The 27,320-nt window shown below is 48.2% G+C and overlaps 2 protein-coding genes and 1 long non-coding RNA gene across 29 annotated transcripts in view; 2 read left to right on the forward strand and 1 right to left on the reverse strand.

Annotated features, from left to right (window-relative positions):
• The window catches only part of LOC112667442 (uncharacterized), a 59,830-nt gene extending 49,252 nt beyond the window's left edge, over positions 1 to 10,578 (reverse strand). The window contains exons 1-5 of the long non-coding RNA XR_003141133.3: positions 10,385 to 10,578; positions 9,711 to 9,918; positions 6,002 to 6,134; positions 3,794 to 5,233; positions 1,354 to 1,402 (exon numbers count right to left, since the gene is read on the reverse strand). This is a non-coding gene — a long non-coding RNA (uncharacterized LOC112667442). The remainder of the gene's footprint in view (positions 1 to 1,353; positions 1,403 to 3,793; positions 5,234 to 6,001; positions 6,135 to 9,710; positions 9,919 to 10,384) is intronic.
• Positions 1 to 14,412, forward strand: part of C2CD3 (C2 domain containing 3 centriole elongation regulator) — a 153,061-nt gene extending 138,649 nt beyond the window's left edge. For 6 of the 27 annotated variants that reach the window (XM_035703816.2, XM_035703817.2, XM_035703819.2 and 3 more), the window contains one exon: positions 8,559 to 9,375. In XM_035703816.2, coding sequence (XP_035559709.2) covers positions 8,559 to 8,699 — 141 coding nt within the window. In that variant the 3' untranslated portion in view covers positions 8,700 to 9,375. Of the gene's footprint in view, positions 1 to 1,919; positions 2,564 to 6,253; positions 7,740 to 8,558; positions 9,376 to 11,774; positions 13,684 to 14,253 lie in introns of those variants that run through there. The other 21 variants (XR_007404620.1, XR_007404618.1, XR_007404619.1 and 18 more) reach the window with 14 other exon arrangements.
• UCP3 (uncoupling protein 3) lies at positions 14,281 to 26,555 on the forward strand. The gene is made up of 7 exons (XM_025459047.3): positions 14,281 to 14,418; positions 18,855 to 19,075; positions 19,568 to 19,778; positions 20,068 to 20,268; positions 21,462 to 21,563; positions 22,123 to 22,303; positions 24,771 to 26,555. Exons 2-7 carry the CDS (start codon positions 18,950 to 18,952, stop codon positions 24,883 to 24,885), a joined length of 936 nt encoding a protein of 311 aa, XP_025314832.1. The 5' UTR covers positions 14,281 to 14,418; positions 18,855 to 18,949; the 3' UTR covers positions 24,886 to 26,555.
• The last annotated feature ends 765 nt before the right edge of the window (positions 26,556 to 27,320 follow it).

The raw sequence follows: 27,320 nt of genomic DNA on the forward strand, positions 1-27,320 counted from the left end.
TCCAGTAACTTGACATTGATGACGAGGAGAGCCAGAATGGTGCCTAAGACATGCAGGCCAGAGAATAAGATGGTAATTTGGGCCTCAAACTTGAAATGTGTATCTTCTGGCAAATTAAAAAACCACTGTCCTGAGTTAGGTGCAGAGAAGGCAGAAGAAGGTCCCTTCCTCAGGAGCTCACAGTTCCCCAGGGGAGTCAGCTTTACATCTCAGTCCACCAACTCCTATTAAGTACCTGTTATGCTTAAAGAGCTGGACCGTACCTTCAGGGAGCTCACAGTTCTAGAGGTACTGGCCTCCAAACCACTCATTCGCTTTCTCAAATGATATTAACACTTAAGTAAAACAAAATAGGGCAGCCCCAGTGGCTCAGCGGTTTAGCACCACCTTCAGCCCAGGGCGTGATCCTGGAGACCCAGGATCAAGTCCCACATTGGGCTTCCTGCAGGGAGCCTGCTTCGACTTCTGCCTGTGTCTCTGCCTGTGTGTGTGTGTGTGTGTGTGTGTGTGTATCTCATGAATAAATAAATAAAATCTTTTTTAAATAAATAGATAGATAAATAAATAAATAAAATGAATTTAGGGAAAAGAAGGCAGAGCCACAATAGTGACTTGGGTAGAATTCAGCAGAGATGAAGGAAAGTCTTTATAAGCTGTGCATCTGGAGAAAAGAAACCTCAGCGAATCAGCAGAATTTGGCAACTTGCAGGTATAAGCAGTATATGATAGAAAGGAGGTCAGAGGTAGGGAGAGACTGAACTGGACCAGAACCGTCAGGGTAGGATAGGAATCAGAAGCAAAGAGCAAAAGGAACCTGTCATCTGAGCTTTGGCCTCCCTGCCTGTCTACATGGCAGTTCTTAACCGTGAGATGGGCCTTGTCTTACTCTGTGCCTTCCTGCCTAAAGGCCAGGCTCTGTGCACAGCACAGACGAGTCCCTGGACTAACCACAGGCATGGGGCCAGGGCTATTGTTCCTGAGGAGTGAGTGTAGGAGGCAAGAAGTCAGACACAAGGCCATGTACAAGTTACCCTAAAAGCCTTGAGCTTTCTATCCCCTCCCACTCTAGTGTTCTCACCTCCAGTCAGCCAGACCCCACAGCGGTGTAGACACCACTAGAAAGCGAGGTGCTCCAGGCCAGCTGGGGAGCTGAAAAGCAGCAAACCTGGTTTCTTGCCCTGACTCTGCTGCTGTCTTTCTGAGGTCTTGGGCATGGAGTCTCCAGAGGCAGCACAGACTTAATTTGTGACTGCATTTCCCTCTTCTCTCCTACCAGGTAGTTTTGTGTAGTGGCAAGGACCATGGCCCCTAAATCTACACAGCCTAAACTTAAAACTGAGCTTTGCCACTTACTCGTTGTGGAACTTCCTGGGGCAACTTCTCTGTGCTTCAGTTCCTTTATCTGAAAAATAAGCATAATAGACCTGCCTCCTAAGGTTTGTTTTGTGTAGGATTAACTAAGTAAGATATGTAAAATACAGTTCTTGGCACATAAAAAAGAAGAACTAGGAGTGCCTGGGTGGTGCAGTCAATTAAGCGGCAAATTCTTGGTTTTGGCTCAGGTTGGGATCTCAGGGGATCTCAGGGTGATGAGATCAAGCCCCGCCGTCAGGCTCTGTGCTCAACACAGAATCTGCTTAAGGCTCTCTCTCCCTCATACCACCACCACCACCACCCCAGTGTTCTCTCTCTCTTTCTCTAAAATATCTTTTTTAAGATTTTATTTATTCATGAGAGACACAGAGAAAGAGAGACAGAGACAGAGGGAAATGCAGGCTCCATGCAGGGAGTCCGATATGGGACTCAATCCCAGGACTCCAGGATCACGCCATGAGCTGAAGGCAGATGTTTAACTGCTGAGCCACCCAGGCATCCCTAAATAAATCTTTTATTTTATTTTTTTTATTTATTTATGATAGTCACACAGAGAGAGAGAGAGAGAGGCAGAGACATAGGCAGAAGGAGAAGCAGGCTCCATGCACTGGGAGCCCGACGTGGGATTTGATCCCGGGTCTCCAGGATCGCGCCCTGAGCCAAAGGCAGGCGCTAAACTGCTGCGCCACCCAGGGATCCCTAAATAAATCTTTTAAAGAGAGAAAGAACAACTATATGAGTGTTAGCTATTATTATTTTTATCATCATTCCTATTGAGATGTCCTCCCTCTTACACTGTTCCATTTTGGGAGGGAATTGGTAGGATGAAATGCTAAGGGATAGGAGCACCATCAAGAACAGCACTGGGAGCTGGGAATTTAGCCCGACAGAGCACCCCTGAAGTAGGAGAGCAGTTTTCAAGGTTGTAGCAGTGGACTGTGTACTCAGCTCAGACCCTAAGTTAGAAGCCCAGAATGACACCCCACCCCCACCTATGGATAATAGATCCCCAGCCTCAGAAGTCTCTGGCCTACCTATCTATGAGTCTTAGGGCTTTATGTCTGCTTCTTTCCTCACAGCAGTCCAGAGAATTTTTCTTTCTTTTGGTTTCCCTTCCTCAAGCCCAGAGGCATCTAAGAGATCATAGTCCCAGTAGAGAAACCCAGCCTCCACAAAATCATCAGATCAGGTCAGCAGGGGCCTAGGGGAACTTCTTGAGCCCATTATCCTCTCTCTTCAGCCTGTGGTCCAGGCCTGATGGCTGAGATATCCCTCTTAGGGCATGAAGCCCTGATGTATTGCCTCATTTCTTTAAGACACCAAGTCCCTAGCTCTCTGCAGAGTACCAAGAAGAGTCCTAAAGATCCAAGGGTTTCTGATAAAGGCCACACAAAGCTTTTGGGAGGAGATGAGCTCCCTGGCCAAGGGTGTACAAAAGTCAGGGAAAACAGCCAGAATTGGCTGGTGCCCACCCTGCCCCAGAATGCAACTTGGCAGGCATCTCAAGGGAAAGGGCTCACATTGCCTGAGCTACTCTGAGGCCAGAGTCTGGGAGGAGCCAGGACCTCTTCTAGGAGTGTTACTTTAACCCTTCCCTCTCATAAGTCTGGACTTTCAACCCCTCTCCCTGGCAGGGCATGAGTTCAGAGGGTTAAGTTTTGATTAAGTCAGACCTTTTCATTCTGTAGGGGGGGGAAGACTGAGGCCAGGGTGAGGGAGGGGCTCTAGTCCTTGTAAAATGGGCTTGTTGTCAGGGAAACCTTCTCAAAGGAAGAATAGGGAGGATCAGGGTATGGTGAGAAATGGAGCATGTAGGTAGTGAGAACCACACAGCCAGAGATCTAACGCAGGAATAGGGGGTGAGCTCAGAACATGGAGCCCAGCCATGCTGCACTTGAGCTGGGTGATCAAATTTAAGATTTGCCTCTCAGGGCTAGGCCCCTGGTCTGTATCTTATCCCCACTTCCCCACCCCACCCCCCCACCCCCGCCCTGCTCCTAGCTACAGCTCCTGAATCTGCTAACTCTCTTCAGCCCAAGGAAGTTCAGCCTTTGGAGAGGACTCTGGGAGCCACCCCAGAGGAAGGCAGCAGGCCAATGGGGTGAAAGTTGAAGAAGGCAGACAGCTGTACTGAGCCCTCACTCGTCTCTGAGGCAGCAATCCATTGGCAAGCCCATGTAACCAGCCAGAGTCAGCTGTTTACTTTCAGTTTTCAGCGCTTTCAAAGTTTTGCTTCCAGCTCCTAAGTCAGGGTTTATGTTACTTAAGGGAACTGCTCTGGAAAAGAACAAAACTTCAGCCCCAATGCTGAGCCCAGAGGTTCATTGGGCAGGAGGCAATCGAGTGGGGAGAGCTTGGCCAGGCCTGGCCTAGCACAGGGCATGCCTTGCGGCAGTACAGTACCTTCTTTCTACTCTACCTGAGGTAAGGTCTGAGAACAGCAAGGCCTCATTTTGCTCTCTGCAGCAGATGTCAGCTTTTGCTCCAGCTTAACCCCAGTGTTTTGCAAGATGTTGTACCTGGCCACAGCCTTGGTCACATCTGAATTTCATTTCACCTTCACAGTAGACCTGGGTAAGAAGGCTAAACAAAAGTTCTTAGCTCCATTTGGTAATGAAGATACTGAGACCCAGAGAAAGAGTGTGTCTTGGCATTAAGCAAGTGGACAGCTGGGCTTGGCCACATGCCAGTGTTCTTTCCACTCCAGCCCACCACCTCCCCTCTAAGAAAGTCCCAGGAACGCCCTGAAGCCAGGATGAGTACAGACACCTACAACCTGGGAGCAGGTGTGTGTTCAAGGTGATCCCTCTGGAGACTAGAGTGGAGAGAACCTAGAACACAGTGGCTTGGACCAGACCACACTGTAGCCCAAAGAAGAGGATTGGCCCTTCCTGAGGGAGCCTTTGGTGAAGACACTGTATCACAGGGACCTGGCCAAAGAGGGAACCATCAGCTAGAAGTTCCTGGGTTGCAAGCACCTCCTCTTACATTATCTGCTCATGTTGATCCATTTTCAGATGAGGAAACCAAGGCCCAGAGACTAAGTGACTTGCCCAAAGCCATTTGGCTAAGTGGTAGAGCCAGGACTAGAACCAACTCCCCAGGATGGAGTTAGCCTTTTGATTTGAGGAAGCCCCAGATTTGCCCGCCACCATTATTCCTTACTCTTTACATGATGCTTTATTTTCATCCTAGGAGAGTTCTACCTTTGACGTTGAGATGGACACATCTGTCTTAAATAATAGGCCAGAGAGGCCTATTCATATTCATAGCCTGGGTGCCCAGATGCCCAGAAAAGAGCAAGTCCCCATATTTCAAAGTAGGAGAATTTAATGAGAGATCTGGGTAGATTTAATGGGGGCAGTCTGAGAGCCCCTGGCCTGCTGCCATGCTTAACACCCAGACCACAATAAATCCAGTTCCATTCTTCAGCCTAGAATAGTAATCAACCCCCCACATCCAGATCCTGTTCATTGTGCAGGTCTAAGCAATAAAGTCAGTTACTCTCCAGACATTTGAGAACTCCCCTCTGCAAGCATCAGCCCCTTTCTCTGGGTTTGTCTTCTGCTTTCTATACCTATACTCGACCACACCTATCCCCACTACTTTGCTAGGGAATATATTCCTCCTTCTCATCCCTGCTCAGTCTAGCCTGTATCTGGAACACCCTCTCCCATATCCTTTGCTCAGATTCCACCTTCATGTTGTTTCAAGTCCCTCTTCTTGAAAGTACCCTACATAGGGACTTTACCCCATATGTAACACCCACTGTCCAGACTCCAAGATCTCTGCAGCCCCTGGGTCTGATGATCCAGCTTCTATGTGGGCGCCTGCTGCCACTCCAAGATCTCTAAGGCTCCTGCAAATCATAGGCAGAAACAGGGTAAGCCCAGCCATGCTGCAATTGGGCTGGGTGGTCAAATTACGATTTGCCTCTTAGGGCTAAGCCCCCAGTCTGTGGATCTTGTCCCCATTCCCCCCCTGTTCCTAGCTGCAGCTGCTCAATCGGCTACTCTCTGGCCCCAAAGAAGTTTCAGTCCCAGCCTAGGGGAGGGCAGCCAGCCAAGGGGGTAAAAGTTGAACAAGGCTGGTGGTATCTGTACTGAACCTGGGGCCCTGCTCTTTTCGTGGTACCTGCACACCCACAGCTTCAACAGGAGCATGCAAATACTTCAGAGGAACAGTCAGTACATGTAGGGGTATCCCTATTCTGAGCAATGTCCCCCCCTGCCCAGCCCCACCAGAGTTGTGTGTTTTGGGGTAACCGCTCTGATGAAGGAGGAACCTTTGCTCCTAGCCAAGATGTTTTTTAGACTCTACTGAGGTCAACAAAAGCCAAGTGCTGCTGAGTGTGTGTTCTCTGTCCTTCCACACCCCCTGCCCTGCCCAGTACACAGAGCCAAGCCCTGTCCCTGGGCCTGGGCCATACAGATAAGGCTCCCCTAGGTTGTTGGGTCCAGGCATGGGTGCTGGGAAGTTGACTAAACCAGCCACACTGGATTCAGCTCCAGGGCAGATGTTGGCCCAGCCGGTCAGGTGCAGGCCTGTGCTCACGCAATTCCCTCAAGGGAAATGACCTCACTTCCCTACCCCCAACTCTGCTGAAACTGTGCATCTCAGATCTCACCTCTGTGTGAAGCCTCCCCTGTCCATCTTGGCTGTTAGGAATTGCTCCTTTCTCCGTGTTTGAGTTCTGAGCTTCATCTCTGTGATTGCTGGGTAGGTTGGCATCTGTCTTCTCCCCTGTAGCCTAAGCAGCCCTGTGGGGGACAGAAACCATGCCTACTTAATGTCCTTAAAAAGTGAGGGGGTTGAACAGATCTTAGGCTCCTGAAAGGCTTGATGAGTCACCAACAAAGGTCTTTGATGGTCATTTCAGGAACTGACGTTCTTGGCCCTTCCAATGATGGAGAACAAGACTCATCAGAGCCTCCTAAACAATGCTTCTCTTCTGGCAGATGAAGACACAGAAGCCTGGTTTAGGATTTGAGATAGGAGACTGCTCTTAGGCCTGTTTTCCCATCTAGCTTATAGAACAAGCATCTCTCTAGTCCTCCTTAACTGTAGCAGAGAAAGAAATGGAAAAGCAAGGTACATCTGGTGACCCAGAAGATCTGTCTGCAAAGTAGCCAGGGTACTGGAAGGGGATTTGGTGTTACCTCTAAATCCCAAATAGCTCACAAAACAAGTCTTGGATCTTGGGAGTAGAGAGGGGTATATGGAGACTCAATGTGCTGCCAAGCCCCTGAGGATTTGACTTAACCAAAGGCCTGACATATGGTAGGCCAATGACCAGTGGTTCTAGAATGAATAAGATGTTTTCTGTAAGAGGCAGTCTCCTCCCCACCCAATTTCAGCCTCTGGTCACCATGGCTTGGTCCCACCCATTCACTGATCTAGCAGCTACCAAGCTCCCATCTTGGATCTGGCCCAATTGGAGTCACAAACATCAGACTCAGTCTGTGTCTTCCAGGAGCACCCATCCAGTCTAGATGGGGAGGCCAACAGGCAGTGACTGGGCAACTGGCCTACCCTGTCCTGAAGCCTTATAGGGTACAGGTGCCTATCATATCCTGGAAGGAAGAACTCCAAATGGGAGCAAAGGGTGGGCTTCCTTTTTCTCCTTTTAGCCTAAGCCTGCCTAGAAGATACAGAGCTGTTATCTTCTTATCTCTACTAGCACCGTTTTGCTCTTACTTCTCAGGCAAACCTAACTGTGGGCTATCAGTGCTGACAGTTTGCTCAGGTTGTATGCACTCCTTTAGCATTTAGAATTCCAGACTGGCAAGGATCCTCAAGTTTGCCTGGTTTCCACTCCCCTTATCACAATCTGGCTGCTATTCTATTTTTTTTTTTTTTAGTAGATCACTGTCCTCTCTGAGCTATGGAAGTCAGAACTGGGTTCTGTACATTTCTGTCTCCTCACAGGCATTTAAAATTTTTGGGTTTTTTTTAAGATTTATTTATTCATGAGCAACACAGAAAGAGGCAGAGACATAGATAGAGGGAGAAATAGGCTCATCGCAGGGAGCCCAATGCGGGACTCGATCCTGGATCCCAGGATCATGCCCTGAGCCGAAGGCAGACACTAGACGCTCAACCACTGAGCCATTCAGGCATCCTGGCATTTGAAAGGTTAAAGAAATGGAGGAAAGAAGGGATTACTAAATGTTACTGACTCCAGAAAATCTCTAGGGAAAATCTAGAAAAATCAGAAAATCTCCACCAAGCTGATTCTGGTCATTCTGGCCTGGGCACTGGTACTGTGTGCTGTCTGTGTCTCCATCACCTTATGAAGATCTCAGCTGTTGGATTTGGGGACAGAGAAGAGATACCCATCCATAGTGCAGGCTACATGCCGTGAGGTCAGCCAAGTTCACCTGTTATGGCGACTCCCATCTCCTTTTAGCACTGCCTCTTCCCCTGCCATACCTCCACCTCTTCCCCTGGGCCTTACTGTCAGCCAGCCGTCTGGGGTGGCTTTTCTGTATAGCTTTGAGCTCCTTGGGGGCAAGAATGTGGTACAAAAAAAATTAAGTGGGGGTGGGGGTTGAATGAGTAAAAGAGTGAGCCATAGAGGAGTCCAGAAGACCACAATCTCATAACCCAAATGTATACGAGGACCTGAAAGGGGAATTAGTGATACCCTGTCAGCCTGAGGCAGGGAAGATTTGGTAGCGGGGTTGTGGGGACATGGTTCATGTTACCTGGCAGCTCTCAGAACATATGGAGAGTGTATTATTCACCAACATCTTCTCCCTGGCAGTTGGATATATTCCCCGGGTGACATATGGAACAGTTACAACTGAGAGGACAAATGACTTATCTATACCCATGCAGCAAGAGAAGGGATGAGGCTTTCAGCGTGTACTGGAGGAGATTCCTCCTCTCGAGGCATAGAAAGATTCTAAGCCAGGGTTCACATCATGGCTCTGCCACTCCAAACTTTGGGACCTTGAGCTCATTTAAACCTGAACTGTAACTGTAGTTTCTTTTATGTGACCTAGGAACAGTGCACCCACCTATGGGGTTGAGGTGAGGGTTAAGCAAGATCAGGTATACTTTGTAAACCAGTCAGCTCTGTATCGATATTAGCCAAAGGACCAAAATACAAAAGGAACCAAAGTCATTTCTTGGAGGTGCCATATCCTCATTGCTTACCTAGCTGACTTCTTCCTCTTCAGGACAAAAGTGGGGCCTCCAGCAGAGCCTTGTCTGGAAGGCCTTGTCGTCCCAGACCTAACTCGCTGCCTCCTAACCTGCCTGAGGAAGAAACTCGCAGGATTGCACGGATATTTTCTTCCCAATATTCCCAGAAAGACTAATACAGCCTGAAACACTAAGGGAAGGCTCCACCTGCCCACCCTCCTTCAGCCTGTCTGGCTTGCATGAGACACAAGGTGTGCTTCGTTCAGGGCCATGAAAGTCCTGAAACCACCACCAGCCTAGTCCATGGATGCCTTGAGACCCATCCAGCACCGACTGGAGGAATGTTCCCAAACCAGTCCAAAGTCCACGTGCCAGGATTTCAGCTCATTCCTTCTAAGGTGAGGCAACAGCTAGAATCAAAGTAGACTCCAGTCCTCAAGTGGAACCACCCATCTTTTGACCAAGAGACCCAACCAGGCATCTCTCGGCTGAGAAACTCCTTCCAGTGTCTTTGATAGCCTACTGCTGACATGAGCCCATCTTCTTTGGCCATTTTTGCCTTAAAGTTTGGGTGGGGTAGAGGACGGGATGAAGATTGTATGCATTGTGCATAGCTGAGGAAATCCAGGGCCACCTCCAGTTGATTTACTTAGAAATAAGGATATTTTGTAGATATAAATTATTTTTATGCTGTGTTGAATTAATCAATAGAAAAAGAGGGGGAAAATCACCTCCTTTAGACTTTTTATCTGATTATCTGAAATTCTAACCATGCTTTTAACTTATTGTTTTTACCCAGCTCTGAAGGTCATTGTTCCTGCCTGTGTCTGAATAAAATCATATTGGTATTTATATTCTGTACACGGTTGTTTTGTGGGTTGGCCACTAGCCCTGGGTGTTAGAAATCCATTTGTGCTCTAACAGCCAAAGGAAAGTTTGAAAACCATGTAGTCCAAAAAAAAAAGAAAGAAAACCATGTAGTCCCTTAAGCTCACCTGAAACTAATTAAAAAAAAAAAAAGGGATCCCTGTTTGGCGCGATCCTGGAGACCCGGGATCGAATCCCACGTCGGGCTCCCGGTGCATGGACCCTGCTTCTCCCTCTGCCTGTGTCTCTGCCTCTCTCTCTCTCTCTCTCTCTATGACTATCATAAATAAATAAAAATTTAAAAAAAAAAAAAAGCTCACCTGATACCAGGGTCAACATGAAGTCTCATGGTGAGAGATCAGATTGGTCCAGATTTGAATGACACCATATTTCCCTTGCTTATGCCTCAAATCCATCAGCAAAGTGGAAGGGTCTCCTGAAACAGGTCTGCTCAGAATCCCTGATCTCTCCAGGATGGATAGCTCTGGCTTAAGACTGTCACACTCCAAACAAACCTATAGACAGGGCCTGTAGAGAAGATAAGGGGCAAAGATCCATCAACAGATGAATGGGTAAAGAAGATGTGGTATATATACACAGTGGAATACTACTCAGTCATGAAAAGGAGATCTTGCCATTTGCCAATGACACGGATGGAACTAGAGGGTATTATGATAAGCAAAGTAAGTTGATCAGAGAAAGAAAATTATCATACGATCTCACTTGTATGAATTTAACAAACAAAACAGGATCATAGAGAAGGGAGGGAAGAATAAAACAAGATTAAATCAGAGAAGGAGACAAACCATAAGAGACTCTTAATCATAGGAAACAGAGTCACTGGAAGGGAGGTGGGGGGATGGGGCACCTGATATAATGAGCACTGGGTGTTATATAAGACTGACAAGTCACTGAACTCTACCTCTAAAACTAGTAATACACTATATGCTAATTGAATTTAAATTAAAAAGAAAATATTTTTTAAAAAACATACCATTTGGTACCCAACATCTCTCCAAAGTGAACAGCTAAGCCAGAATAAAGGATGTCCTTGCCAAAAAAAAATGAAAGGGACAATGATGCACAGAGTGGCTGGAAGAGAAAGTTGGAGGAGAACTAAAGTGAAGGGCCCCGCTTTCTTCCCTAAGCACAGGTCGTTTTGCTTAGTCCTCAAAACAACTCTATAACCTGCAGATCATGATACCCATTTTATAGTTAAACTGAAACTTTAAGTCATGTGCCTCTCTGTTCATGTAGCTAGGAAATGAATCACCACACAAAACATTTCCAGAGATGTCACAAGGCTTCTGCACACGGGGAAGAGCCAACGAGTGCTCTGAATCTGGGAAATTCATGGAGAAATACCATGTGGGCGGGAGCAACCAGGGTGGACTTTCTAGAAAAGTTAAGTCTGAGGATGAGCCCAGAGAGAGAACCTGGAGGGCACTAAGGGCCACATGCCACTGGGGATAGAGAAGAGACAGATCTGACTCTGCCACTTCCTTGATAGGTCCCCTCTGGCTTGACTGTCCTATCTGAGCCTCTGTTGCCTCATCTGTAAAACAGAGATAATAACACTTCCTGGGGTGGTTGTGAGGATGAAATGAGATGACATTTGTGAAAGTGCTTCGCCTGCACTTGGCACTTAGTGAAAGCTGAGGAAATGTCAGCTCCTCCCACTCCTCCCCCACTCTCCTGAAGCTCCTGAAGCTTCCAGAGACCAGCAGATAGGCAAACACACCTGACAACTCTGAGACAGGCAGGATGTGCCCTAGAGGGTACAGGGTAATGCAGGAATCCCAAGGAGGGACAGAGTGCCCCCCCCCATCAGTGAAGTGCCCTCAGACCAGGTTGTTCCCCTTCATTTGTTCATCTCGCCCCCCCCCCACCTTCAGCCGGCCAGCTCACCCCCTCCCCAGTGCCTTCCTCTAAGGTTGACAGTGGAGCTTTCAAAGCACAGGGCTCCACCTCCCTTAAGGCCACATGGAACCGACAGAGGGGCAGTCAGGGGCCCAGACCTGAGGGGTTAAGCCTCAGATGAAGAATATTCCTTCCAAATCCTGTTCCAGCTTCTGTAAATAACCTGATTGGGTCAAGTTAGGATAAGGCCACAGGAGGACATGGGCTGTTCCTACCCAGGTGGTTTCTCCTATCCAGGCCAAGGCAGCCCCCAATAACACAAGGGCACCCTAAGGGCCTGTAAACCACCACCTACACTTTAAAAGGGTGTTATTTACCAGTATCTTCTCCCAGAAAGTTGGATCTCTTTCTGGGTGACAGCTCAGAGGTGAAATGCCTTGCAAGGGTATAAGCCATGCAGCCTGGCTTAAGGGTATAAAGTACACATTTGACAATTAGCCATCAACTCCCTCACTTCCTTTCAGGCACTGTCCCTGCTGAGACCTGAAAATGGGTGTTTCTGATCCCCAGATGCTTGTTGAACCCAGCCACCTGCAACCAACCTTGGAACTTCTGGCGCCTGTTGGATTCTGGGGACAGGGAGCCAAAGCAGACACACCTAGCCCTGCCCTCAAGAGGCTTCCCAGGCCCATGTAAGCTGAGTCCTCCTTCTGGGTACTCCATGGCCCACAGCAGCCTCCTTGTTTGAGCTCCTACTGTTTTTTGTTTGTTTGTTTTAAATTTTTTATTTATTTATTTTTTAAGATTTTATTTATTTATTCATGAAAGACACAGAGAGAAAGGCAGAGAACATAGGCAGAGGGAGAAGCAGGCTCCAGGCAGGGAGCCTGATGTGGGACTCAATCCTGAGACCGGGGGATCATGCTCTGAGCCAAGGGCAGGTGCTCAACTGCTGAGCCACCCAGGTGTCCCTTGAGCTCCTACTCTTTATCCCACACCATGTACCTGCTGCAATTCACCCACCACCTTCAGGCATTTCCAGCTAGAGCCCAGAACCTACTTCCTGAGCACAACCTCAGCAATCCTAGCAGCCCCTTCCCTTATAAACGCTAACACAACTGCCTGTGCTGCTGATGTTAGGGCAGGGCCTGTTCTAAGGAAGAGGACAGGCACAGCTTTGACTTTGCACTTGAGTGTCTGGACTCATGACCACTTGCCCTGCAGCCATGGCTCTGGACTCAAATCCAGAAATGGCTTCTGCCTACCCCTCTGCCCCACCCAGGTAACTCCCCTCCCTCTCCCTCCCCCTCTCCTCTTCTGTCCCCTTACCCACCTCTTTCCTATGTCACCTGGGTCCCAGGTTCAGATGTGCCCCACTCTTCCCCCTCAGTGCCCACAGTAGCAACTGCTAGGGACTCTTCAGGCTGTGCTTCACACACCTTTCCCAGCGCCCTGTGGCTCCCTTCAGCAGCATTCGTGCTGAAGCCTCCATGTCTCAGATGGTAATGGTCACAGCGCATAGGATGTTATAATTTAAGGGCTATAGGTAGGCCCTACCATACACTACCAGTAGGACCTGGGTAAGTCCTTGTCCCTCCCTCACACCATTTTCTCTTCTGTAAAATAAGCATTACAAATGTTAGTATGCTCAGCAATAAAAAAGGAATGAGGTACTGATACATGCTATGACACAGATGCATCTTGAAAGTACTATGCTGGGATCCCTGGGTGGCGCAGTGGTTTAGCGCCTGCCTTTGGCCCAGGGCGCGATCCTGGAGACCCGGGATCGGATCCCACGTCGGGCTCCCAGTGCATGGAGCCTGCTTCTCTCTCTGCCTGTATCTCTGCCTCTCTCTGTCTCTCTGTGTGACTATCATAAATAAATAAAATTTAAAAAAAAAGAACTATGCTAACTGCAAAAAGCTAGTCACATACTATATGATTTCATTTATATGAAAGGTTCAGAAATCATACAATAGAGACAGTAGATTAGTGATTGCTTGGGGCTGAGTGGAAGGGAAGAAGGGAAGTGACTGCTGATGTTCACAAGGATATTAAGGGGTGGTGGGTGGGAGTGGTGAAAATATTCTAAAATTGTGATGATGGGGATCCCTGGGTGGCGCAGCGGTTTAGCGCCTGCCTTTGGCCCAGGGCGCGATCCTGGAGACCCGGGATCGAATCCCACATCGGGCTCCCGGTACATGGAGCCTGCTTCTCCCTCTGCCTGTGTCTCTGCCTCTCTCTCTCACTGTGTGCCTATTATAAATTTAAAAAAAAAAATTGTGATGATGGTTGCATAACCGAACTCTAAAAACCACTGAATCGTATCCATTAAATAGGTGGATTGTATGATATGTGAATTATATCTCAGTAAGGCTGTTATTTAAAAAAACAATTCAAAAAAATAATAAAATAAAAAATTAAATAACAGAATCCTGGGTGCCTCAGTTAAGCATCTGCCTTTGGCTGAGGTCATGATCCTAGGGTCCTGGGGTCCTGGGATCAAGGCCCAGGTTGGCCCCCCTGCTCAGCGGGGAGTCTGCTTCTCTCTCTCTCTCCCTCTGTCCCTGCCCACTCCCACCCCTGTTTGTGCACACTCTCTCAAATAAATAAAATATTTAAAAATACACATAAATAAACAGAATCCTAATAGTACTTACCTCATAGGGTTGTGAAATACAGAAATAATGTATATAAAGTATCTGGCACATAGTAGGCGCCAAGAGCCTACTTAATATTAGGAGAGCCCTGCCCAGCCTATCGTGTGTGGCCCTGACCTTTGAATTCTCAAAGGTGACAAATCCAACCCCTATCCCCATATGTTACCCTTATTACCTGAGGTAGCTCTTCCAGCAGCTGGAAGGAGCTATTTTAAAGAACCACAAGTCAGAGGAACTAAACCAGATCTGGAACTCTGACCTTTCCCCTCACCTCCCTGCCACTCACCAGCCAGCCGCCTCTTGTCAAGTGATCAAGCTGTCAACTAAGCTTCTATGGGCTAAGGTTTCAGGTCAGCTGGAACGTATAAAGATAGGTGCCAAGCCAGAGGCAGCAGAGACAACAGTGAATGGCAAGGGGGCAACTAGATCCCTGCTGCCACCTCCAGGGATGGAGCCCTAAGGAGCCTTAAGGGAACCCCGTGCTTCCCCAACCCTGGCTGACTCACAGGTAAGACCCCATTCTCCACCACCCCTTCCCCCTCCATGTGCTGCCCTTAGCTTACAGAGAGCGGTCTGGAGCTGATGGGACACCAATCTGGGGTCACTACAGGGCTGGTAGATTTAGTTCCTCCCCAGCCGCTGTCAAGAAAGGGAGAACTGCAACCCTGATGAGGGGACACTGGCTGGGCTGTGTCACACCCCCACACCTGTGTCACTCACGCACAACTCATTTTCCCTTTTCTGCTGGCTGCCTCTGCTGTGATTTTGCAAATCTCCATAAGTAATATGGCTTTCTCCTTAGTGTGGCACAGAATCTCCAGAACCCCTCCAGAGCGTTAAGCCCTTTCCCCATGAGGGTCCTGGGGACCCCTTTTCTGGGTAGAGGTGGTACAGGCACTTCTGGCCTTATATACAGGGAGGTTTGCAGAGCCCCCAAAACTCTTTACTCAGGCGGCTTCCTCCGCGGGGATGCTGTGGAGGCTTTGCCAGGAGGGTGAGACCAGGCGGGGCATCTCAGAACGGGGTCCCCTGACCCCTGCTTCAGAGCTGCCATGGAGAACAGATACCCCAGCCCCAGCCTACACCTGAATCAGGATATCTGGCCTTGAGGGCCTCTGAGAATCCACTCTGTAAACAAGCAGCTCCAGGGATCCTGAGCTCTCCCTGAAATGTGAGGCTCTGGACCCTGAAACAGGCACGGTGTCAGACCAGGGCTCCAATCCCAGCCCCATCCCTTCAGTCTTATGATTGGCGGAAGCCCTTGGAGCCTGACATCCCTTGTTTATGAAGTGGGAATCACTGTGACCACTACTGCATAGCCTTATAAAGGGACTGAATTAGTCAATACCTATAAAGCCCTCAGCCCCATGCCTCATGCAAGAAGCACTGAGCAGACATTAATGGGGCACTACTACCATGGCCACATAGCAAGAACACCCCATCCATCCATCAAGAGCCCCAGCAGAGCTACAGAGAGAAGAGTTCTTGCTCTCAACTTCACCTTTGCCAGTGGCAAAAGTTCTGCTGCCAGCTAGGTTTTCTCAAGTATCAATTCAGGAGGCTGGAGAATGCATCAGTCACACAGCCCTGGTGGGAATCCCACTTCTGCTCATTATGTGACCTCTGCCCGGTCATTTCACCTTTCTGGGCCTCAGTTCACAACTCTTCAAGTGGAGTAAAAATACCTAACTCGTAGGATTCTTCCCTTAGAGTCTGAGTGGCTACCAAAGGCTTTGAAGAAAGGACACTCCTACAACCAGTAAGAGACATTAGAGAACACAATCCCCAAAGCTTTGAAGAAAGGACACTCCTACAACCAGTAAGAGACATTAGAGAACACAGTCCCCAAGGGCCTCCCTAACCCTGATTGTCAGGCACTCATTCCTGATGCTGGGGCTCTGAGCAGTCCAGCTCACGTCAGAGAAGAGGAAAAGCAGAGGAAATGCCATGGCTTGAAACAAGAGAGGCAGCTGCTCGTGCATACACCTGCACATGCATTCCAGCCCCAGACAGAGGAGCCAGAGCCTCCTTGCTGGGAACTGAGCCCTCCTGGCAGCTGCTGGTCTCCTGTAGGCAAAGGGAAAGGGGAAGGAGGCAAGTGGAGGACAGGGTTCTCCTAGCACGCTGCAGTCTGTCCCCTCAGCCAGGCTCCACACCACCACCCCTAGGAGCCAGATCCTTCTTGGACCCTCAGGGAGGCAGTACAGAAAAGCAGGAAAACAGGCTGTGGGAGGAGCACTGCAGAGGGAGCCCAAGGCCTGACTGTGTGGCACACACAGGTCTCAGCCTCTCAGGCCATTTTCATTTGCCAAGCTGGTGGCAGCATTCCTCACCAAGCTGTTGTTCTGTATGCATTAATTCTCAGATGGGTTTGCAAAATAATTCATTAACTGCAAAGGGCTTTGAATGCCCTCAATAAAAAAGATGAGGTCTGGAAATCCATACTACCATACCCACTGGGGTTTCTAGGGGAAAGGTGAAGGGGCCTCCTCGCCATCAGAGGAATTTAGTTGAGGTTCTGTGCCTTTAAACCAGTCTCTCTCCATCTTAAGCCTCTTTAGCCTCTTTTTCTCATCCATAAAATGGATTTAAATGCTGCCCTGCCTTCTTTCCAAGGCCCTTTTGAGCCTAGTATAACAGAGTGAACCAGGATCTGACACTAGTCGCTGGTATATTTAGCAAGCTAATGTCTCAAAGCCTTGGTTTGCTCATCCAAAAGTAAGGGAAAGGAGCAGCTACCTCTCAGGAAAGTTGTGAAAATTCAATGGGATTGTGTGTAAAACTCTACAGAGGGCCTCACAGTCAGGTGGTCATTTTCTCCTCCTCCCTAGTTGAATCCATACGCTGGGCTCTGACACAAGCTCATGCCTTCCCTGCATCTGGAACACCCTTCCTGCTTCAGCTGCTGAAATCCTGCTCACTTTTCAAAGCCTAACTTATGTGACCCTCCTCCCACCCCCCACCATGAGTTGGTTCTTATCCCACCTCACAAACAAAAGACAGGGCCTCCTCCTCCTTTGGGTCGCTTCTTGGTGCTTTCCTGCCCCCTGACATTCGTCCAACCCATCCTGCACTAGTTATTTGTAGGTGTGTCTGATACCCCCACAGAACTCCTGAGGAGTTCCTTGTAGGCAAGTGGCACAGACTCTTTTTGCTTATCCTCAGATTCCCTGGAATTCCAAGAACCCAGCATGAGGTTGATCTTAAGGAGTCCGCCAACCATGGCAAGGACTTTGTTCTGAATAAGTGCTCCCTCTGCTCGTTCTCTCTCTCTCTCTCAGATAAATAAATAATCATCTTTTTAAAAATAAATAAATAATAAAAGCATCCCCTTTTTCTGGGCATGATTTAAAAGTTGTCCCACCACACTATGACCCAGGCTTCTAGACTGGGATCCAGTGGCTGGTGAGTTCCAACCTATAGTGGTCAAAAATATCTGATTGCTAAGATAATCACTTACACTTTAGCATGAATTAGAACATCAGTTTCATCTTAAGAACAGTCTTTTTAGGGAAAGCTGGCAGCAAGCATAAGAGTTTAGGTACCATGTAGGTTGAGGGGACAGCACAGAGACAACCAGAGTTCTAAATGTCAGTCCTGAAAGACTTGAGTGGTCACCCTTATCTTTTTGCATCCAATGATAAATTGGTGAACAGGTAATATATTATTCTCATTTACCCAAGGAAGTTAAATGATATTGCTAAGTTCCCACCACCATTAGTAAGCCATGAAGACTAGGCAGCTCAGGTCTCCTCACCACAGGACCAGAGTTTTCTTATTGCCCCATAAAGAAGGGCACATACACTGTGCCCATTTCACAGCTCTGTGGGACTGGCCCTGGCTCCAGAGGTGAGGTCACTTAAGAGTCCAGGATCGCAGCACGCTACAGGTATGTGTGAGTTGGGCACCAGGGTGTGTGACCTGCTAAGAAATGGCATCAGCACCAAAACCTGATGCACAGAAGTACATGTTATAAGAATGCAGCACTGCCCATGACAGGTGTGACAGCTTTCCAAGGTAACCACAGCTAAGCCAGGACCTTCAGCTGCAAACGTGCCCCTGGTCAGCCCGCAGTAGGATGGGCGCAGGCATGAGTGCACACTGGGAGACGGGGCACCTTCTCTTGATCCAAGATTGATCCTCCTCTGTCTGAGAAACTCGTTCTCTTCAGCTGAGAAGGGATACACTCAGAAGTGTGAGGGGGAAAAAGGCATGTGCTGAGCCAGGCAGATCAGCCGCCACTGCCCCCAATATTAGTAGCAGGACACTCTGTACCCCATCTCCCCAGAAACTCTGGGGAGGAAGGGCAGCGAAGGAGCCCAGGACCAGTCTCCCTCCCTCCTCCAAAGCAGAATACTAGCCCCAGAAATCTTACAGTGTGGGGAGGAAACATCTCTAATCATAGATTAACAATCTCTAGTGACAGAGAAGGAATCACAGGCCAGGAAGGATTTCATTTTAAGTATAATAAGAGTGTATTCAGGCAGTCTTGCAAAAAAACAGGCTTTCATCCAAGATAACTAACAGTTTAGGTGAGTCACAAGGCACAGTCATATTGTTGATTTGGGACCTGAAGTGGAGAGACTGGTAGGCTCTCTGTACACTTCAGGGAGCAGGTCCTTCCCAGGGAGCAGCTTGATGCAGGGGACGGAGAACAGGGTGGTGGGTGGAGTCAGAATGAGGTCTGCTCCCTTCCTGAGCCTCAGTTTCCTCCTCTAAAGGATGAAGATCCACCTGGTCAGTAGAGGGAGGAGGAAGAGAGGGTGAGGATCACAAGAGAGAAGATATGGGGAAGTGACCTGTTCTATAAGCCAAATCCCCTCAGCTAAGCATAGCAGTGCCCAGGCTTTTCTCTTACTAAAGCTTCTCCCAGTACTGAAAGAGCCTGGGGACAGGTCCGGATGGGCCAAGGTCAATCTGCCTCCTCCGGCCTGTCTCCTGCAGCCTCCTCCCTGCACTAAAGCTCAGGGCTGCAAAGTGGCCTCTCTTCTTGGACCTCACCTGGACCCTGGAGGGACCAAGCAGAACCTTCTGGGACCATGGTTGGACTAAAGCCTTCAGAGGTACCCCCTACCACAGCTGTGAAATTCCTGGGGGCAGGCACAGCAGCCTGTTTTGCTGATCTCCTCACCTTTCCACTGGACACAGCCAAGGTTCGCCTGCAGGTAGGTGCTTTTTGACAAGGGTCATTGTTCAGATCAAAAGAGGGACTGAGTTCTCCACTCCAGCACCTCTTGTGTCTGCCCGCATGCTCTTCTTCACACAGAACTCTGAGCAGGCCACTCACTCCGCTGCTTATAATCCTGCCTCACCATCCAAGACAAAAAAAAAAAAAAATCTTAGTTCCTTGGGCCCTTCATGGCCTTGCCCTACTTCGTAAACCATAAAGTGTGAAGTAAAAGTAACTGTGACCTTGGACAAAACACTGATCACTTGTTGTGGGAAAAACAATATGTCCTCCATTTGCTCTGAAGGCTGAGCATCACACCACGTATAACAGTTCGTGAGCTCTACACTGATGACCTCAGCTGTTTTTACTGGGATGTGATGACTATAATCCTACTTGTTCTCAAGAACCAGCCCTGGACAGGTCCTTCTGCACCCAGCCCCATCTGCCCCCTCCCAGCTCCTCACAACTCTGCTGGGATGTTCCTCAGATCCAGGGGGAGAACCAGGCGACACAGGCAGCCCGGAGAATCCAATACCGCGGTGTGCTGGGCACCATCCTGACCATGGTGCGCACCGAGGGCCCCCGCAGCCCCTACAACGGGCTGGTCGCCGGCCTGCAGCGCCAGATGAGCTTTGCCTCCATCCGCATTGGCCTCTATGACTCTGTCAAGCAGTTCTACACCCCCAAAGGATCAGACCGTGAGTGCCTGGTATCCTGTAGACATCGAGGGGGTAGGCAGAAGCAGACTCTAGGCTAATAGATCAGAGATGAGGGCAGTATAGACTTAGAGGCAGAACTGGGGCATAGAAGGGTGGTAATAGACATTCGCAAGGAGACTGAGCTGCTGTCAGAAATCTGCTGAGCCTCTCTAGAACCCTGGCCTAGAAGAGGCAGGCCTCAGGCAGAGGCAGGCCCACAGAGAACAGCATCAAGCCCAGAAAAGTGTAGGTAATAGAACATCGACCTACTCTCTTTCCTTCTCTCCAGACTCCAGCATCACTACGCGGATTTTGGCAGGCTGCACCACAGGAGCCATGGCAGTATCATGTGCCCAGCCCACAGATGTGGTGAAGGTCCGATTTCAGGCCAGCATACACCTTGGGGCGGGGAGCAACAGGAAGTACAGTGGGACAATGGATGCCTACAGGACCATCGCCAGGGAAGAAGGGGTCAGGGGCCTATGGAAAGGTAGGCCTGGACTCGAGGCTCACAGGGTCGTGGGCAGAGCACTCCTCACCCCTGAGCTAGGGCAGAGAACCGAGCAAGGAGGGAACTCCCAGAATGATATATTTCAGTGATTCTGTAAGATCATCTCAACCAAAACTATCACACTGACCTGCCAGAGTGCCCCAAATTCAGTTCAATTTGTCAACCCTTCAGCATGTGCAGGTTGATGTGCAGGAGACAGAAATGAATAGAAGATACCCACCATGCCCTCATGGCTCTCACAAAGAGAGGAGATGAGATATGTCAAGGAGCAGCCATTCCACAGGATAGGATGTGCTAGGTTCATGTTCAGGTACAGGGCCAGAGGTAGGAGAGGCTGTGCAGGCTCTGAGGGGAAGGTGACCTATAAACTGGGCCTCAAAGGCTCAGTGGGCTCTAGGTGTGTGGGGATGGAAGGGAAGGGCTTTCCCAACAAAGTTCTATCCATAGGACATGGGCTCTAGGTGTGTGGGGATGGAAGGGAAGGGCTTTCCCAACAAAGTTCTATCCATAGGACATGGAGAACAGAGGCCACTAGAGGAGGCAGCTGTGAGTTGTCGGGTACAGGGAGAAGTGATAAGAAGGAGGCCTCCTCAGGAGTAAAGTTTTCAAGTTCCCTATGTGTCCAAATGGAGGTCACCTTGACAAATGCTGGAATCTCTCCCACATGTGGACCAGGGGTCATACAAATCCTTGCAGAAGAAACAGTGGCCCAGTGGTTAAGCAGGACCTTTGGGTCATACCCTTATTTGCTTTATGCTTTCCCAAAGCCCAGCCCTCATCTGGGATGTCAGTAGCTTGGTCCTGATGTTCTCCTAGGGCCTCCCAGGGTCACCCAGAGCCTTGCCTCCCTCTTCCAAACAAAGGCTTCCTTGCCTGGTTTTAGCCAGCTGTCAGGGAGGCATATTTTAATCTTGGTAGATATTGCAGATTATTCTCCAAAATGTGGCTCAAACAAACATAAGAAGGCTTCTCTATTTTCTGTCTCTGAGGTGGACATGGATAATTTAAGTGTTAACCCCAGAGAGGAAAGTGTGGAATCTGCTCAACTGAGGCAGGCTCCTCTGAGACCACTAGAATGGAGACTTCTGCCCCCAAACTGGAGCCTGTGGCCTTGCAACCAGAAAATCCATGTCTATTTTTCACTCATCAGTCCCGACTCCATCCTTTAACAGGAACTTTGCCCAACATCACAAGGAATGCCATCGTCAACTGTGCTGAGATGGTGACCTATGACATCATCAAGGAGAAGCTGCTAGACTATCATCTGCTCACTGGTGAGGCCCTGGGCTCCAGGCAGCTGCCCTCCCACAGCAGGGAGGGAACCTGAAATTCCACAGAGGGGGCACCACTCAGAGGTAACAGGGCATTAGAAGGAGCAGAGAGAAGAGTAGTGCCCAATAAAGATGCCCAGTACAGGAATGCCTCTCTACTTGTTAGATGGGATGCTGCCCAATTCATGAATCATTTAATAATGCCAATTAGATCTTAAAAAAAAAAAAAAAAACCCAGTCGCTCATTGTAATGAATGGGAAAGAACCCTGGATAGGGAGGCCAGAGTCCTGGATGCCAGCCCAGCACATCCCATCATGCATCTTTAAGCAAGAGTCGCCTTCTCTGACTTCATTTTCCTCTGCGATCGTTGGGCTGCACAGCCTTCTAACTGTGGCACAGCCCTGTTCTATTCTGCAAGTACTGTGTGAGATTTAGAAAGCACTATCGTTACACTCAAGGAGTCCACAGTTTAGTGAAAGACAAAGGATGACACACATGGAATAGAAAAGGGGCCTTTCTGTTATTTGCTACTGATATTTGCTCCTTCCTTCCCTGCTACAGACAATTTCCCCTGCCACTTTATTTCTGCCTTTGGAGCCGGTTTCTGTGCCACAGTGGTGGCCTCCCCAGTGGATGTGGTGAAGACCCGGTACATGAACTCGCCCCCAGGCCAATACTGCAGCCCCCTGGACTGTATGCTGAAGATGGTGACCCAAGAGGGCCCCACAGCCTTCTATAAGGGGTAAGGCTCCCTCTCCTGCATCCAACATCCCTTCCCAGAGAACCTGAGCTTGTTTCCTTCCCTCCTTTCTTTCCTTCCTTCCATGTATAATGTGCATACCAATGGGTCCACCTAGGGATGTGACGGTGAACAGCACAGATGTAAATGTCACAAAGGACAAATATAAAGAACTATGGAAGTTTAAAAAAAAAAAAAGTGAACCAAATCTGATTTGGAGAGTCAGGGGAGGTTTACCTGAGAAAAAGAAGTCTAGGCATATGTCAAGTGCTATTTATGCCCAAATTTATTGGGCAAGGGAGAGAGAGGGAAAGGTAGTTGGTAGTCCTGAGACTTTTCTCCAGCCCACTGACTATAGATCTCTACTGATGGTGGCCAAAATGCCCAAAACACATTGTCACATTTCCTGTGTCTTTGCTTTTATCATTCCCTCTTAATGAAATGCCTTTCCCATATCAGGTACATGCTCTAAATCTTAGCCATACTTCAGAACTAGTTCAAATGCCACCTCCCCAACACTCTCAGGTATAAATTTTTCTTCCTCCCTGTGAACTTCAGCAGTAATACCTTGATACCATTTTTATGGCATTTACCACCTCCTACTTAGTGTTATAGGATTTGTAAGTTTAAATTATGCTCCATGCTAGATCACAAGCTCCTTGAAGCCAGAACTGGTGGCTTATATGCCTTTCATCTTCCTAGCCAAAAGCCAGCACTCAATAATGTAGGTTATTAACAATCACCATGATCACTAAGTCACTAAGTACAAGGCCTTATGCAAAGCACTTTATATAGATTATCTCAACAACCCCCTGTACTGGGCAGTATTCTCCACATTTGCTGAGAAAGAAACTGAGACTCAGAAAGGTCAACTGCCTTATCCAAGATCACAAACTTAAAATGTCAGAGCCATGGCTCTAACTCAGATTATCAGATGCCACCCCACATGTTGTCATCCATCCTACTCCCAAGCTCTTGGCTTGGCCCTCACACCTCCCACCACTTCAGCAGATCGTTTTCTGGTAGGCAATGTTAGATTGGACCCAACATGCAATCAGGTTCTCAAACCTGAGAGTGATATAATAAAACTATTTCAATTGCCAGACTGTTCTTTTCCTATAAGTGCTTCTATCATTACAATCATCAGCAGTAGCCACCTGTCTTCAAACAGCAGCAGACACATACATGACATTTATGGAGCATTGACTGATATTGGGCCCTGCATTGTATACTATACATTAGCTCATTTAATCCTTCACAACAACTCTATGAGGTAAATATCTTACAGATGAGGTCACTAAGGCTTAGAAAGATTAAGTAACTTATCCTAGGTCATAAAGCTAGAAACTGATAGAGCTAGCGTTTGAACCCAGGTCTGACTCTGAAGTTCACATTCATTGCCCCAGTGCTATTCTCCCTGGGGAACCTAGGCTGAGGGTTCTGGAGAAACCTTGGTATGAGGCTATGGTGCCCAAGCAGAGTCCTATAGAGCCAAGAGCAACCAGCCAGGCAAGAAAGTGAGTAGGGTTCATTCCTAGGCAGAAGGATCAGCACAGGTAAAGGCATGGAAGCAAGTCTGGCAGAAGAGGAAAGGACCAGGAGGGTATTAGCAGAGAGAGAGGAGCTAAAGAGGGAGCAGGTCCAGGTCACAGGGTCCACCTTGAGTCTGCAAAGCTGATATGGGGACTGTCTCCCAGCTGTGCTATCACAGGACAGGTAGGCTCTCCGGAGATTAGCTAAACATCATGTCACCCAGTCTTTGCCCTCTGGTGTGCCAGCTTCAAGGTGCCTTGATGGGGCCTCCTCAGGGATGGCCCCTCAGCATATAAATGATTCCAGAAATACCCAGCAGGGTATATGGAGTCAGGTAGTTTTAGTAGAGCTCCTTAACTGCCCTGAGCTTCAATTTTCTTCTTCTCCTCCTTTTCTTCCTCCTCTTCCCCCTGCTCTTTTTTTTTTTTTTTCCAAAGGTTTACTTATTTATTTGAGAGACAGAGAGAGCATGTGAGTGAGCAGAGGGAGGGGTAGTGGGAGAGGAAGAGAGAGAAAGAGATCCCAAGCAGGATCCCTGCAGGGAACCTGACAACATAGGACCCATCCACAACCCTGAGATCACGACCTGAGCCAAAACCAAGAGTTGGATGCTTAACCAATTGAGCCAACCACGTGCCCCTGGGCCTCAGTCTCTAAAAAAGAAATGTGGCAACCATCATAGCTACTTTATAGAATTGTGGGAATTAACTGCCTAACACAGAACCTGGCTCAAAATGTGTTTTCTTTCCTTTCCTGACTTCAGCCTCTGCCTAAATTCCTTCAGTAGAGAAAAAAGTCTGAAGAAATCTCAGAAAATGCTCATGACTAACAGAAGCCTAGGTCTTTTGGCACTGACACTGTGAATAGGGGGAGCACTGGTGGTATATTCAGGATTCTTAGTCTGCTCCACCTATGTTTTGGTTGTTTCTCTCAACAGATTTACACCATCCTTTTTGCGTTTGGGAACCTGGAATGTGGTGATGTTTGTGACCTATGAGCAGCTGAAACGGGCCTTGATGAAAGTCCAGATGCTACGGGAATCTCCATTCTGAATAAGGCAGGGCCATGTGGTACTTTGCTGGAACAAGAACCACTGAAGAATGCATTAAAGCAGTGGGTCCATGCTCACACACACCCACACATGTTTACAGAACTGTTTACTTGCTGCTGAGTCAAGAAAGAGAAGTGGAGGAAGGATTCTGGCCTTCAGTGCTTTGTCTTAAGAACACATTTGTTTTGCACTGACAAGATGGAAAATAAATTATATTAATTTTGGGGACCTATTAAGTTGGATGCCTAACATTTAGGCAAGAGAGAATAAACCAAAACATCCATTTGGATAAAAACAAAAGTTTGCAAACTGATGTCCTCTTAAAAAAAACAATCTGATTAGATGATGAATTGTGTACAGGAAAGGCTGAAAGCATGACAGGACAGGAGTGGCACATGATACTTGGAAATCAGGAGTGGCACAGGATACAAGGGGTTTGGAGAGACGCTGCCAAAGCAACATAGCTGTGTCTACAGCCTTTGGTTAACTGTGGATCATCAGCCATATGTGCAATACGCCTGCCATTTAGAAGCCATTGAGATTCTAGAAAATATGAAACCAAAAAAAAAAAAAGAGAAAGAGAAAGAGAGAGAAAACCTGGGCCAGCATGAGGCTGAGATTTGTAATTGTTCCCTGATGACACTGGAGAATCAAGAGGGAAGACTCCATCTTCTTTCCTATAAAATGGAAATAATAATCCCCTCCCTCCCATCTCACCAGGGATGCTATGAGGATCAAGTGACAAGGTGGACATGAAAGCTCTTATATTCACCACTGTAAACGTAAGGACAAGACCTTAGGAAAGATTTTCTCAAGACAGGGAGGAACTAACAGCAGTTTTTAAAAGGTTGAAAGGTTGTCTAGAGGTTTGACCAAAGGAACCAGGGGCTGGGGGGCCAGGGGTGACAGAGAATGGCATGTACTAACAGAAGCCCCACTCCCACGCAGTCCTTGCTTTCCAGCTAGATGGTCTGTGAGACCCCTGAAGGGTACTGGGATTGGGGAAAAAGAGGGTGATGGCAGGCTGACAGCCTAAAGCAGCAGGACTCAGTTTTTTGGAAAATTATTATAATTCAATAAAGGGTGTGGGAATGAGAACAGCATAGCCTTTCCCTCCACCCCTTTCTCTTTCTTGGACAGAATGTCCCTTTCTCACCAGGTTTCTTGTTTGCCAGGTCTGGGCCTGTGGTCCCACATGCCCCCACAGCCCAGGCTGGCTGCTCTGCCTTTTACGGCTTTGGCTTCTCCATCTGTATGTAAAAAGTGGGCTTAAACCAAATGACCTCCTTCTGAACTTTACTGGAGCTCTTTCAGGTTGATAATGAGGACCCAGAATGTCAGCTTTTTCTGCTTCTTAGCAGTGAATAGGATTCTGATAACAGAACTGGGTTCAAATGTCCGCTCCCCTCACCTTACCAGCAGCCTAACCACTGGTGTACCTCAGTGTCCTAGCAGAGAGGTGGAAATAACAAACCCCTACCCTGTAGAAGTGCTCAGCATGTCATCCCTCTCTACCCACTCTGACTCTGGGGGGTGGGGGCAGGTGGGAAGAAGCAAATATCCACTTACTCTCAGCACCTTCCTAAATTTAAATTATAATTTGAGATTAACAACATATACAAACTGGAAAGTCCAAATAAAGGTAAAAAAATAAAGATTATTTTTATTTAATGTCTGGTTTGACTTTCAAATAAAACTCACATTAAAAATTTTCTCTTTCTGGGCAACCCCGGTGGCTTAGGGGTTTAGCGCCACCGTCAGCCCGGGGTGTGATCCTGGGGACCTGGGATGGAGTCCTGCATCGGGCTCCCTGCATGGAGCCTGCTTCTCCCTCTGCCTGTGTCTCTGCCTCTCTGTGTCTCTCATGAATAAATAAATAAAATCTTTTTTTAAAAAATTATCTTTCTTTTGACTTGACTGGCATGTACAAATCATTCTTATTTTTTTTAAGATTTTATTTATTTATTCATGAGAGACACAGAGCATAAGAGACACAGAGCACGAGAGAGAGAGGCAGAGACACAGGCAGAGGGAGAAGCAGGCTCCATGCAGGGAGCCCGACGTGGGACTCGATCCCCGGTCTCCAGGATCACACCCTGGGCCGAAGGCAGGCGCTAAACCGCTGAGCCACCCAGGGATCCCTACAAGTCATTCTTAAACTCCTAGTCTCAGTTCATAAATTCCTAGGGGCAGGAACTACATCTTCCATGAATTTCTACATAGTAATATATTTTTTAAAGATTTATGTATTTATTTTAGAGAGAGAAAGAACACACGCACACACAAACAGGGGGAAAGGCAGGGGAAAGAGAATCCTCAAGAATATTCCCTGCTGGGATCCCTGGGTGGCGCAGCGGTTTGGCGCCTGCCTTTGGCCCAGGGCGCGATCCTGGAGACCCAGGATCGAATCCCACGGTGGGCTCCCGGTGCATGGAT

Source organism: Canis lupus, chromosome 21 (assembly GCF_003254725.2).
Source record: "Canis lupus dingo isolate Sandy chromosome 21, ASM325472v2, whole genome shotgun sequence".
Classification (NCBI taxonomy): domain Eukaryota; kingdom Metazoa; phylum Chordata; class Mammalia; order Carnivora; family Canidae; genus Canis; species Canis lupus.